This window comes from Mizuhopecten yessoensis, unplaced genomic scaffold (assembly GCF_002113885.1).
Source record: "Mizuhopecten yessoensis strain PY_sf001 unplaced genomic scaffold, ASM211388v2 scaffold6821, whole genome shotgun sequence".
NCBI lineage: Eukaryota > Metazoa > Mollusca > Bivalvia > Pectinida > Pectinidae > Mizuhopecten > Mizuhopecten yessoensis.
In genome coordinates, this window is record NW_018406741.1 from 154,697 (window position 1) to 169,345 (window position 14,649).

Below are 14,649 nucleotides of genomic sequence, written 5' to 3' on the forward strand. Positions count from 1 at the left end.
TAGTGGGGACATTTTAATATACGCTGTATAGGGGGACAACCCAATATTTTAGTTGGGACATTTTAATATATGCTGTAAAGGGGGCTAAACTAATACTTTAGTGGGGACATTTTAATATACGCTGTATAGGGGGACAACCTAATATTTCATTAGGGACATTTTAATATACGCTGTTTAGGGGGACAACCCAATATTTCAGTCGGGACATTTTAATATACACTGCATAGGGGGACAACCCAATACTATAGTGGGGACATTTTAATGTACGCTGTATAGGGGGGACAACGCAATATTATAGTGGGGACATATCAGACAACCCAATATTATAGTGGGGACATTTTAATGTACGCTGTATAGGGGGGACAACGCAATATTATAGTGGGGACATATCAGACAACCCAATATTATAGTGGGGACATTTTAATGTACGCTGTATAGGGGGGGGGGACAACCCAATATTTTAGTGGGGACAATTTTAATATATGCAGTATAGGGGGACAACGCAATATTTTTGTGGGGACATTTTAATATACGCTGTATAGGGGGACAACCTTAATATTTCATTGGGGACATTTTAATATACGCTGTTTAGGGGGACAACCCAATATTTCAGTCGGGACATTTTTAATATACACTGCATAGGGGGACAATCCAATATTATAGTGCTGATTTTTTTTTTAAATGTTGATACATGTTATATTACAGTGGTTATTCATTGTATAAAAATATCACCCATGGCCATTGTACGCTACTGTACACTGCTACCTGTATAGGGGGACAACCCAATATTTTAGCAGGGATAATCCTGGGATTTTTGTTGATGAGATAAAAAATCTCCATCTCCTTAAAGCAATGAGATATTATCTCATTCTGCTGGTGCAGCCAGCAGCCGAGGAGCGTAGCAATGAGGCAGTGCAGTGGAGAATCCTGCATTCTGAGCATATTTCAGTTAATTATTTATACTTAAGACATTGCATATAATATCACATCTTTTGAAATTAATTTTAAAACTTTTGAAAAATCACCAATGCATGCATATCTTAATATCATTTTGCTGTACAACTTTACTTTCTTAAACAAGAGGCCCACAGGGCCTGTATCGCTCACCTGGACATTTTAGCAAAATTGAAGACGAATTAACCAGATGTTACTGTACATGTATTTCATGGTTAGTCAGGGGTTATATTTATATGCAATTGGACAAATTCCTGTTATTCCTACAGGAAAAGGAGGATTTTGAAGAATTTGCTATGTTTCCACTATAAGGCCCTGTCCCTGTGCCCCCAGGGGGTTAATCTCAAAGTTAATACAAAATTGGTTCCCCTTCACCCAAGCGTGCTTCTTCCCAAATTTGGACAAAATCCTGTCATTCCTACAAAAGAAGAAGTATTTTGAAGAATTTGCTATGTTTCCCTTATTGGGCCCCACCCCTCTGCCCCAGGTGTCAGACCCAACGTTTATACAAAATATAGACCCCTTCACCAAAGGATGCTTTAGACCAAATATGGAAAAAATCCTGGCATTTCTACAGAAGAAGAATTTTAAAGAATTTGCTGAATTAACCCTTTTGGGCCCCACTTCTCAGGCCCCAGGGGGGTCAGATTCACCATTTATACAAAATTGATTTCCCTTCCCTATAGGATGCTACTGTTTAAATTTGGTCATAATACCTTCCTCCAAATGGAAGACAAGATGCCCAGAGGGCCTGTATTGCTCACCTGAGTATGTTTAAAATAATTGGTATGAAATAAAGATATAGCACTCCATGGTAGGTGCTGCAAGTACCGGTACATATGAAATTTCAGAAAGATCCATCCAGTACTTGAGATATAGCGAGAACACACTTCAAACAGAGCCCCACCCCTATGTCCCTAGGGGGGTCATACCCACCAATTATACAAGGTCCAAGGATGCTCCAGACTAAATATATATGGATAGAAGGATTTTAAAGGTTTTACCTCTATTTCTCCTATTGGGCCCCACCCTTCTGCCCCCTGGGAGACCACACCTACTGCTTATACACAATTGAGTCCACTTGGCCGAAGGATGCTCCAGACTATATTAGGATAAAATCCCTTAATCCCTATGATAGAAGAAGGATTTTAAAGGTTTTACCTCTATTTCCCCTATTGTGCCCCGACTCTTTGCCTCAAGAGGGGTTGCGTTAGACACACTGTTTATACAAAATTGGTTCCCCTTCACCCAATGATGCTTTATACCAAATTTGGACAAAATCCTGTCATTCGTACAGAAGAAGTAGGTATTTGAAGAATTTGCTATATTTCCCCAATTGGGCCCCTCCCTTCTGCCCCCATGGGGGCCACACTCGCTGTTTGTACGAAATTGAGTCCCTTTTGTCCAAGGATGCTCAAGACTAAATTAGGATAAAATCACTTAATCCATATGGTAGAAAAAGGATTATAAAGGTTTTACTTCTATTTCCCCTATTGGGCCGGGCCACCCCTCAGCCCCCAGGGGCGCCACACCCACGGTTTATACAAAATTGGTTTCCCTTCACCCAAGGATGCTCTAAACCAAATATGGAACAAATCCTTCCATTCCTACAGAAGAAGAAGAAGGATATTAAAGAATTTGCTATATTTCCCCTATTTGGCCCCACCCCTCAGCCCCCAGGGGCGCCACACCCACCGTTTATACAAAATTGGTTCCCCTTCACCCAAGGATGCTCCAAACCAAATATTGAACAAATCCTTTCATTCCTACAGAAGAAGAAGGATATTAAAGAGTTTGCTATATTTCCCCTATTGGGCCCCATCCCTCAGCCCCCAGGGGCGCCAATATAGAAATATAGCAAATTCTTTAATATCCTTCTTCTTCTGTAGGAATGAAAGGATTTTTTTTTTACTTTTCATAAGAAATGGCTTTAAATACGCCCTGAATTATACAATGTTGTTGTGAGTTCTTATGATTGTTACCATGTCAGTAATATCGCAGAAAAGTTTGTGGTGTGAAATATATTTACTAGATAGGTAGATTAGTGAAGCTAAGTGTACCTATAGATATTGGGGTGGACCATGACTTCACAACCAAACTCCAGTCATTTCATGTAGACTTACAGCAGACTATACAGATACAGGCCATTCTGCAGGCAATGCCTCACAGTATGTCATTTTGTACTTCCATAGTTTACGCTAAAGGTTTTTAATTTGTTACCGTGCAAGAGATTAAATTTAATAGCTAAGAATTGACAACAAAAAACTACCTGTGGATTCGTCTGATTTAGTCTTATTATTGCTTTTGGGCGCATCTTTTCCAATAGGTTTCCGGGCACGCACAGCAGGTTTTGTGTCTGTGCTGTAGGCACAAGGGAAGATTTGTTTTTTTTCTCTGGTTTCTGACGTTTCGGACGGATTGGGTAAACATGTAGCACCACCAGAAGGGACGGGATTTACTGCTAAGGAATGTAGCACCTTATCTACACAAAAAGAAATGACAGCAGGCTACAAGATTAAATGAAAAGAAAACACAACATATAAAGCAAATATAGGACATGACCTTGAAATCTGATGTGAGCTTTATACCAGGAAATGTCATATTAGCAGTAGTACAACAAGCAATTGAACAAATATTCAACAGGAAACCTTTTTACCAAGAGATTTCAGATCTGTAATTTCCATATAAACATAAACTGAATAATACCGAATATCTCGAGTATTCTAAGCTCATATCAGCTTTCAAAATCATTCACATTAAAATGTACAACCACAACAAGGTAGTGTATGGTCACTTTAAACACAGTACTGTACTCCACATTACATAACATTTTGATCAATAAATATCACATGATAGTGTTGTACCCTATAACCACTGTATATACCTTGACAGGGTCGACAAAGCTAGTCTAAAACTCGAAAGCTTTGTACCCAATAACCATTATATATACATTGACAGGGTCGACAAAGCTAGTCTAAAGCTTGAAAGCTTTGTACCCAAAAACCACTGTATATATCTTGACAGAGTCGACAAAGCTAGTCTAAAGCTGGAAAGGTTTGTACCCAATAACCACTGTATATACATTGACAGGGTCGACACAGCTAATCTAAAGCTTGAAAGCTTTGTACCCAATAACCACTGTATATACCTTGACAGGGTCGACAAAGCTAGTCTAAAGCTCAAAAGCTTTGTACCCAATAACCATTGTATATACCTTGACAGGGTCGATAAAGCTAATCTAGAACTCGAAAGCTTAAATTTGTACCAAATAACCATTGAATATACCTTGACAGGGTCGACAAAGCTAGTCTAGAGCTTGAAAGCTTTGTACCCAATATCCAATGTATATACCTTGACAAGGTCGACACAGCTAGTCTAGAGCTGGAAAGCTTTGTACCAAATAACCACTGTATATACCTTGACAAGGTCGACACAGCTAGTCTAGAGCTGGAAAGCTTTGTACCCAATAACCAATGTATATACCTTGACAGGGTCGACACAGCTAGTCAAGAGCTGGAAAGCTTTGTACCCAATAACCAATGTATATACCTTGACAGGGTCGACAAAGCTCTTCTAGAGCTGGAAAGCTTTGTACCCAATAACCACTGTATATACCTTGACTGGGTCGACAAAGCTCGTCTAGAGCTGGAAAGCTTTGTACCCAATAACCACTGTATATACCTTGACAGGGTCGACACAGCTAGTCTAGAGCTGGCAAGCTTTGTACCCAATAACCACTGTATATACCTTGACAGGGTCGACAAAGCTAGTCTGGAGCTCGAAAGCTTTTTACCCAATCACCACTGTATATACCTTGACAGGGTCGACAAAGCTTGTCTAGAGCTGGAAAGCTTTGTACCCAATAACCAATGTATATACCTTGACAGGGTCGACAAAGCCAGTCTAAAGCTGGAAAGCTTTGTACCCAATAACCACTGTATATATCTTGACAGAGTCGACAAAGGTAGTCTAGAGCTTGAAAGCTTTGTACCCAATAACAATTGTATATTCCTTGACAGGGTCGACAAAGCCAGTCTAAAGCTGGAAAGCTTTGTACCCAATAACACTTGTATATTCCTTGACAGGGTCGACAAAGCTAGTCTAGAGCTGGAAAGCTTTGTACCCAATAACCAATGTATATACCTTGACAGGATCGACAAAGCCAGTCTAAAGCTGGAAAGCTTTGTACCCAATAACAATTGTATATTCCTTGACAGGGTCGACAAAGCTAGTCTAGAGCTGGAAAGCTTTAATTGTACCCAATAACCACTGTATATACCTTGACAGGGTCCACAAAGGTAGTCTAGAGCTGGAAAGCTTTGTACCCAATAACCACTGTATATACCTTGACAGAGTCGACAAAGGTAGTCAATAGCTCGAAACTGGTAACTTGTGACAACACTAGTTTTGTGTGTGATTTATGGTAACTTGTGACAACACTAGTTTTGTGTGTGATTTATGGTAACATGTGACAACACTAGTTTTGTGTGTGATTTTGGTAACCTGTGACAACAAGTTTTGTGTGTGATTTATGGTAACATGTGACAACACTAGTTTTGTGTGTTATTTATGGTAACATGTGACAACACTAGTTTTGTGTGTGATTTTGGTAACCTGTGACAACAAGTTTTGTGTGTGATTTATGGTAACATGTGACAACACTAGTTTTGTGTGTGATTTATGGTAACCTGTGACAATACTAGTTTTGTGTATTATTTACAGTAATTTGTGACAACACTAGTTTCACATTACATACTGATCATATATTGAAATACTGTATAGAATAACCTTTTACTATATGTGCCTCATTCAATTTCAATAACAAGAAAAAGATTTTCCCGAAATATGTATCAAAGATATATTGAATGTATGTTTCATGTAGAAAAACAAAAACAAAAAAAGTGTAAAAAAATAATAATAATAATCAAAACTTCATTGTAAATAACAACAACTTCACTGCAAAAAATGGTGAAATGCCAATTATATTGTGTACATGCAACCTGCTCATATATCTTGATTCATTTGGTGAATAAAAATTGGCCCAAAGTACATGTATTAAAGTTTCTGCTGACTAACCCAAATCTAAACCCTCTGTACCATGTTTTTTGCCAAATGAAGAAGTTCCCACATTACAAACAAGTTTAGGCAGGGAATGTATTAGGAGACATATCTAGTTAAAGACAGACCATGACCTTTGACATTTGAACCCCCGAATGAACAGGGTCCTTGAGAGACCCTTGCATGGGATATGTGCATGTGAAGTTTTAAAGAATAAGCAAAAAAAATTGACTTAATGTGCAGAATGGGTTATTAAGTAGTGCTTCACTTTTAAACCCAAAAACGATAACTATGACTCATGGTACAGTGTCAGTGACCTTTGAACCTTCAAACAAAAATAGCGTTCCTAGCCCTCGCATGGGTAATGTTACCGTGTTGTTTATAAGTGTAGGTGTAAACCTACAAAATGACTACAAGTAGCTATAGAAGGACAGAGAAATAGACAGAAGGATTCCAGTATATAATCCTATATCTACTAAACATTGATTCAAATAGATAAAAGGTAGATAAAACCATGTAAAATGGATACATTTGTAATACCAAACGACCAGTGTTTGGTGAACACTATACTAATAACAACAAGTATAAAGGATATACATATATTACAGCACAACAGCAAATTAGGTGGAACAGAAAACCAAGGGTCTATGTATCAGATAATGTTTCATCGTCTTTTGGTGAAATATCATAAAATCTGATAAACATTTTATATAATTGATTATTCACAAATACGACGAATTTTGGTCTTTTTGTTTTAACAATGATTGATCAGCTTTTTATTTCACCAATGTAGTACCATTGGTATGGCAGAACTGAGCGATCACCATATTTAAAAAATTTCAGATAGGTAAATACAAATAACCAAAGTTTCATGTTGAAGGTAAGCTGGCTGGTGTTCATCATCTCACTTACCGAGGATGTCCAGTCTGTCCTGGGCCATCACCATGTTGGTCATCATCTTCTGCTGTAGTCGACGTGCCTTGTCCCAGTGTTCACCTACAACAGCCAATGTTTGTATACAATTATGGACTTTTCCTGAGGTGAATATGTGGTTAACTTAACCTAATAAAGCAGTATTGACCGAGACAAAGTCATAGTTAATATTACTTTTCAAGTTCATATACATTTGTAACCCCATATTCAACAAAGCCTTAATTGTTGTACATGTATGAGAAATGAAAGTAGCTTTTTATTTATCATACAGAAAGATGGAACATATGCATGGAAATGATCAGGAGAAAAGTACTGCATGCTATAGAGAGCATTAATTGTAAGGATACAATTGTAGTGACATCAGAAAAGGAACAGTAACTTGTTGTTTCTAAAAAAAACACCACTATATGTCAATATCACAAATCACTGACCTCCACGTAATTATGATATAACCAATGAGTATATAGAAAAATTGTATTTTATCACATAATGTACTGTGTTATCCAGTGAATATACCCATGTTATAATTTTTGGCGTATTAACCCATGTAATATGACCTATCAGCCCTGTTGATTGGTTGTACAATTAAAGTTTCAGCCCTGTGATTGGTTGTACATGCACAATGTAAGTTTCAATTGTTTCAATTGTGACGTGGTGTGCTTGCCTCCTTGTGATAGCACAGATCTGATGCTGACTTTATAGTGCTATTTCACTGAAAAGCCATGCCGAAGGCAACAAGCACAGCATTCTGAACGGTCAAAATTATGAATGTTAGATCATATATATCAAATATTATCATAATGGGTAGTATGTCTGGTGTTTGCTGGAAGATCAACATCTTGGTAATTGTGATATGTGGTCTACTGATGAGGCAGTCACTTGAATGAAAATTTATTTTTATTTTTACCACACTGAAATGTCAAAAATTCAATAGTTACAATGTCACCAGCCTGTCATGTCAGTGATGTCACCCCTCTAGTTACATCACCCCTCACCTGGTCACACAAGCCACAAGTCTCCTAGCTATGTCAGTGATGTAACCCCCTTTAGCTACATCACCCATCACCTGGTCACACAAGTCGCGAGTCTCCTAGCTATGTCAGCGATGTCACCCCCTCTAGTTCCATCACCCCTCACCTGGTAACACAAGTCAGGAGTATCCTAGTTATGTCAGTGATGTCACCCCCTCTAGTTACGGCACTCCTCACCTGGTCACACAAGCCACAAGGCTCCTAGCTATGTCAGTGATGTAACCCCCTTTAGCTACATCACTCCTCACCTGGTCCCACAAGTCACAAGTCTCCTGGCTATGTCAGTGATGTCACCCCTCTAGTTACATCACCCCTCACCTGGGCACACAAGTCACAAGTCTCCTGGCTATGTCAGTGATGTCACCCCTCTAGTTACATCACCCCTCACCTGGGCACACAAGTCACAAGTCTCCTCGCTATGTCAGTGATGTCACCCCTCTAGTTACATCACCCCTCACCTTGTCACACAAGTCAGGAATCTCCTAGCTATGTCAGTGATGTAACCCCCTTTAGCTACATCACTCCTCACCTGGTAACACAAGTCAGGAGTATCCTAGTTATGTCAGTGATGTCACCCCTCTAGTTACATCACCCCTCACCTTGTCACACAAGTCAGGAATCTCCTAGCTATGTCAGTGATGTCCCCCCTCTAGTTACATCACCCCTCACCTTGTCACACAAGTCAGGAATCTCCTAGCTATGTCAGTGATGTAACCCCCTTTAGCTACATCACCCCTCACCTGGTAACACAAGTCAGGAGTATCCTAGTTATGTCAGTGATGTCACCCCCGCTAGTTACATCACTCCTCACCTGGTAACACAAGTCAGGAGTATCCTAGTTATGTCAGTGATGTCCCCCCTCTAGTTACATCACTCCTCACCTGGTCACACAAGTCGCGAGTCTCCTAGCTCCATTACCATCACAGCATTTATTTACAGGTATCTAACCAAAACCAAACCAGAATTGTTAGTCCTGGAGTCATTCCTTTCTTGTTTGTATAATGCTACTTGTAAATTCTTCCTTTGTAATGTAACTTATGAAATTGTCCTGTATAATGTTACATATTATATATAATTACCTATAACTTCAGGAAATATTCTCTGATGTGAAGCAGCTCTGTACAGAATAAGTCATAATCATGAGAAAACGAAATTGCAATGTGTACTGCATAAATAGGCCAAACTTGCTTTATTTAGATAAATTCAGGCCATCTATTTTGGGAAAATTGGGGGATAGATGTTTAGACTATATAGGGCTATTATCAAGATTTGTCTCATGATTATGACTTATTCTGTACAGAGCGTCTGGATTTACTGCCATGTTTTTCCAAATTTGATGTTTGACATTCTGCTTCACATAAAAGTATTTATATGGTATATGATCTAAAACTTCTGTTATTGTCACATAAAAGAAAACCTAGTGACCCTGCAGTTACAATATGGTCAGTGACTTGGGTCATTCTGTTTCTTGTCTGTCAGCTCATCTTGACCTTGTTACAAATATTTATCACGAATCAAACTCTCTCCATCAAGAACATGTAAATATTTGCCCACTTTCACCTCCCTTGGCAGAGAAGATACCGTTACTAATATGAAAGTCATCAAGGATACCAGCTGGCTTATCACCAGTAGGTGGTGAACATGAAGTGGGAGTGCACCTGTCTGTATTTAAGTTAGAAAACCATGACCAATTCCTATAACATTTGTTCGATAAGTGAAACCCAGCTTGAGCTAGACACACAGTTTGTATTTTCATTAACACCTGGTCGTCTACAAAGACCCGGAAACCAATCAATACAGAGGTCCATAAATACATGTTTAAAAATTAAACATGTCAATAAAACAGGCCAATAAAAGTGATTAGATTAATATATGATGTAGGGTAAAATAACTAGACCTGATATATGTATAGATTTCTATAAATCATAAGGATGCATTTTCTGATGCTTAAAACTTTACTTGGGACTACATACTTTACTTGTAATTTGACCATGCTTCAAAAGGGTACCTAGCATATAGGCTTCCAGAAGGTGTGACTACATTTACCTGTTTTATGTGTGCATATTCAGTGACAACCAATCACAATACTGTTAGTAAAATTCCTATAAGAAGAGTTAAGCTATTAACAGTACTTTATTTACTTTTTTATGTTTTAATTCATGAGGATTCTAATTAGGTTGTGAATATCTAACCATTCACACGCCACTTTAAACAGCATAAGACATTTCCCACATTAGTAACAGCCTGACAGTGTGGTTGGGTGGATTTCCCACATAAGTATATAGGAAACAGCCTGACAGTGTGGTTTGGTGGATTTCCCACATAAGTAACAGCCAGATAGTGTGGTTGGGTGGATTTCCCACATTAGTAACAGCCTGACAGTGTGGTGGGGTGGATTTTCCACATTAGTAACAGCCTGACAGTGTGGTTCGGTGGATTTCCCTCATTAGTAACAGTCTGCCAGTGTGGTTCGGTGGATTTCTCACATTAGTAACAGTCTGACAGTGTGGTTGGGTGGATTTCCCACATAAGTAACAGCCTGACAGTGTGGTTGGGTGGATTTCCCACATTAGTAACAGTCTGACAGTGTGGTTTGGTGGATTTCCCACATTAGTAACAGTCTAACAGTGTGATTGGGTGGATTTCCCACATTAGTAACAGTCTGACAGTGTGGTTGGATGGATTTCCCACATTAGTAACAGTCTGACAGTGTGGTTTGGTGGATTTCCCACATTAGTAACAACCTGACAGTGTGGTCAGGTGGATTTCCCACATTAGTAACAGCCTGACAGTGTGCTTGGGTGGATTTCCCACATTAGTAACAGCCTGAGAGTGTGGTTGGGTGGATTTCCCACATTAGTAACTGCCTGACAGTGTGGTTGGGTGGATTTCCCACATAAGTAACAGTCTGACAGTGTGGTTGGGTGGATTTCCCACATAAGTAACAACCTGACAGTGTGGTCGGGTGGTTTTCCCACATTAGTAACAGCCTGACAGTGTGGTGGGGTGGATTTTCCACATTAGTAACAGCCTGACAGTGTGGTTCGGTGGATTTCCCTCATTAGTAACAGTCTGCCAGTGTGGTTCGGTGGATTTCTCACATTAGTAACAGTCTGACAGTGTGGTTGGGTGAATTTCCCACATTAGTAACAGCCTGACAGTGTGGTCAGGTGGATTTCCCACATTAGTAACAGCCTGACAGTGTGCTTGGGTGGATTTCCCACATTAGTAACAGACTGACAGTGTGGTTGGGTGGATTTCCCACATTAGTAACTGCCTGACAGTGTGGTTGGGTGGATTTCCCACATTAGTAACACCCTGACAGTGTGGTCAGGTGGATTTCCCACATTAGTAACAGCCTGACAGTGTGCTTGGGTGGATTTCCCACATTAGTAACAGACTGACAGTGTGGTTGGGTGGATTTCCCACATTAGTAACTGCCTGACAGTGTGGTTGGGTGGATTTCCCACATAAGTAACAACCTGACAGTGTGGTCGGGTGGATTTCCCACATTAGTAACAGCCTGAGAGTGTGGTTGGGTGGATTTCCCACATTAGTAACTGCCTGACAGTGTGGTTGGGTGGATTTCCCACATTAGTAACTGCCTGACAGTGTGGTTGGGTGGATTTCCCACATTAGTAACAGACTGACAGTGTGGTTGGGTGGATTTCCCACATTAGTAACAACCTGACACTGTGGTCAGGTGGATTTCCCACATTAGTAACAGCCTGACAGTGTGCTTGGGTGGATTTCCCACATTAGTAACAGCCTGACAGTGTGGTCAGGTGGATTTCCCACATTAGTAACAGCCTGACAGTGTGATTGGGTGGATTTTCCACATTAGTAACAGTCTGACAGTGTGGTTTGGTGGATTTCCCACATTAGTAACAGCCTGACAGTGTGCTTGGGTGGATTTCCCACATTAGTAACAGCCTGAGAGTGTGGTTGGGTGGATTTCCCACATTAGTAACTGCCTGACAGTGTGGTTGGGTGGATTTCCCACATTAGTAACAACCTGACAGTGTGGTCAGGTGGATTTCCCACATTAGTAACAGCCTGACAGTGTGGTTGGGTGGATTGCCCACATTAGTAACAGCCTGACACTGTGGTTGGGTGGATTTCCCACATTAGTAACTGCCTGACAGTGTGGTTGGGGGGATTTCCCACATTAGTAACAACCTGACACTGTGGTCAGGTGGATTTCCCACATTAGTAACTGCCTGACAGTGTGGTTGGGTGAATTTCCCACATTAGTAACAGCCTGACAGTGTGGTTGGGTGAATTTCCGACATTAGTAACAGCCTGACAGTGTGGTTGAGTGGATTTCCCACATTAGTAACAGCCTGACAGTGGGTGGCACATCGGATAATGCACCTGCAGCCTTTCACCAAGAAGGCTGGGCTTGACTCCCTGATTATACTTTAAAAGTAATAGGTCACCTGCCCGACCACTCACTTTGACGCTGACCCACACTGACAGCATTACACTAACCTTTAACCTCGGCCTACAATGACAGCATTACACTAACCATGAACTTGACCCACACTGACAGCATTGTAACACTAACCTTGCCCCTGACCCTCACTGACAGCATTGTAACACTAACTTTGACCATGACCCACACTGACAGCATTGTAACACTATCCTTGACCCTGACCCACACTGACAGCATTGTAACACTAACTTTGACCCTGACAGCATTGTAACACTAACCTTGCCCCTGACCCTCACTGACAGCATTATACTAACCTTTAACTTGACCCACACCGACAGCATTACACTAACCTTTAACCTCGGCCTACAATGACAGCATTACACTAACCATGACCTTGACCCACACTGACAGCATTGGAACACTAACTTTGACCCTGACCCACACTGACAGCATTATAACACTAACTTTGACCATGACCCACACTGACAGCATTGTAACACTATCCTTGACCCTGACCCACACTGACCCCATTATATTAACCTTTAACTTGACCCACACTGACACCATTATATTAACCTTTAACTTGACCCACACTGATAGCATTGTAACACTAACCTTGACCCTGACCCACACTGACCCCATTATATTAACCTTTAACTTGACCCACATTGACAGCATTACACTAACCTTTAACTAGACCCACACTGACAGCATTACACTTACCTTTAACTTGACCAACACTGACAGCATTACACTAACCGTTAACTTGACCCACACTGACAGCATCACACTAACCTTTAACTTGACCCAAACTGACAGCATTACACTAACCTTAAACTTGACCCACACTGACAGCCTTACACTAACCTTTAACTTGACCAACAATGACAGCATTACACTAACCATGAACTTGACCCACACTGACAGCATCACACTAACCTTTAACTTGACCCACCCTGAAAGCATTACACTAACCTTGAACTTGACCCACACTGACAGCATTGTAACACTATCCTTGACCCTGACCCACACTGACCCCATTATATTAACCTTTAACTTGACCCACACTAACAGCATTACACTAACCTTTAACTTGACACACACTGACAGCATTACACTTACCTTTAACTTGACCAACACTGACAGCATTACACTAACCTTTAACTAGACCCGCACTGACAGCATTACACTAACCTTAAACTTGACCCACACTGACAGCATCACACTAACCTTTAACTTGACCCACCCTGAAAGCATTACACTAACCTTGAACTTGACCAAAACGGACAGCATGGTAACACTAACTTTGACCCTGACACACACTGACAGCATTGTAACACTAACCTTGACCCTGGACCACATTGACAGTATTGTAATACTAACCTTGACTGTGGCCCACATTGACAGTATTGTATTACTAACCTTGACTGTGGCCCACATTGACAGTATTACACTAACCTTGACCCTGGACCACATTGACAGTTTTGTAACACTACCTTGACCCTGGACCACATTGACAATATTGTAACACTAACTTGACCCTGGACCACATTGACAGTTTTGTAACACTAACTTGACACTGGACCACATTGACAGTTTTGTAACACTATCTTGACCCTGGACCACATTGACAGTAATGTAACACCTACCTTGACCCTGGACCACATTGACAGTATTGTAACACCTACCTTGACCCTGGACCACCATGACAGTATTGTAACAGTAACTTGACCGTGGCCCACATTGACAGTAGTATAATACTAACCTTGACCGTCGCCCACTTTGACAGTATTGTAACACTAATCTTGACCGTGGCCCACACTGACAGTTTTATAATACTAATCTTGACCGTGGTCCACAATGACAGTATTGTAATACTAACCTTGACCGTGGCCCACATTGACAGTATTGTAATACTAACTTGACCGTGGCCCACATTGACAGTATTATAATACTGACCTTGACCGTCACCCACATTGACAGTATTGTAACACTAACCTTGGCCGTGGCCCACATTGACAGTATTGTAACACTAACCTTGGCCGTGGCCCACATTGACAGTATTGTAACACTAACCTTGACCGTCGCCCACTTTGACAGTATTGTAACACTAATCTTGACCGTGGCCCACATTGACAGTATTGTAACACTAATCTTGACCGTGGTCCACATTGACAGTATTGTAATACTAACCTTGACCGTGGCCCACATTGACAGTATTGTAATACTAACTTGACC

At 40.6% G+C, this 14,649-nt stretch overlaps 1 protein-coding gene across 2 annotated transcripts in view; it reads right to left on the bottom strand.

Moving 5' to 3' along the window:
* LOC110452696 (spastin-like) overlaps positions 1 to 14,649 on the bottom strand; it is a 59,472-nt gene that overhangs the window by 27,122 nt on the left and 17,701 nt on the right. Inside the window, exons 3-4 of one of the 2 annotated variants that reach the window (XM_021501350.1) lie at positions 6,925 to 7,008; positions 3,224 to 3,436 (exon numbers count right to left, since the gene is read on the bottom strand). In XM_021501350.1, the coding sequence (XP_021357025.1) occupies positions 3,224 to 3,436; positions 6,925 to 7,008 (297 nt within the window). The remainder of the gene's footprint in view (positions 1 to 3,223; positions 3,437 to 6,924; positions 7,009 to 14,649) is intronic. The other variant, XM_021501351.1, reaches the window with a different exon arrangement.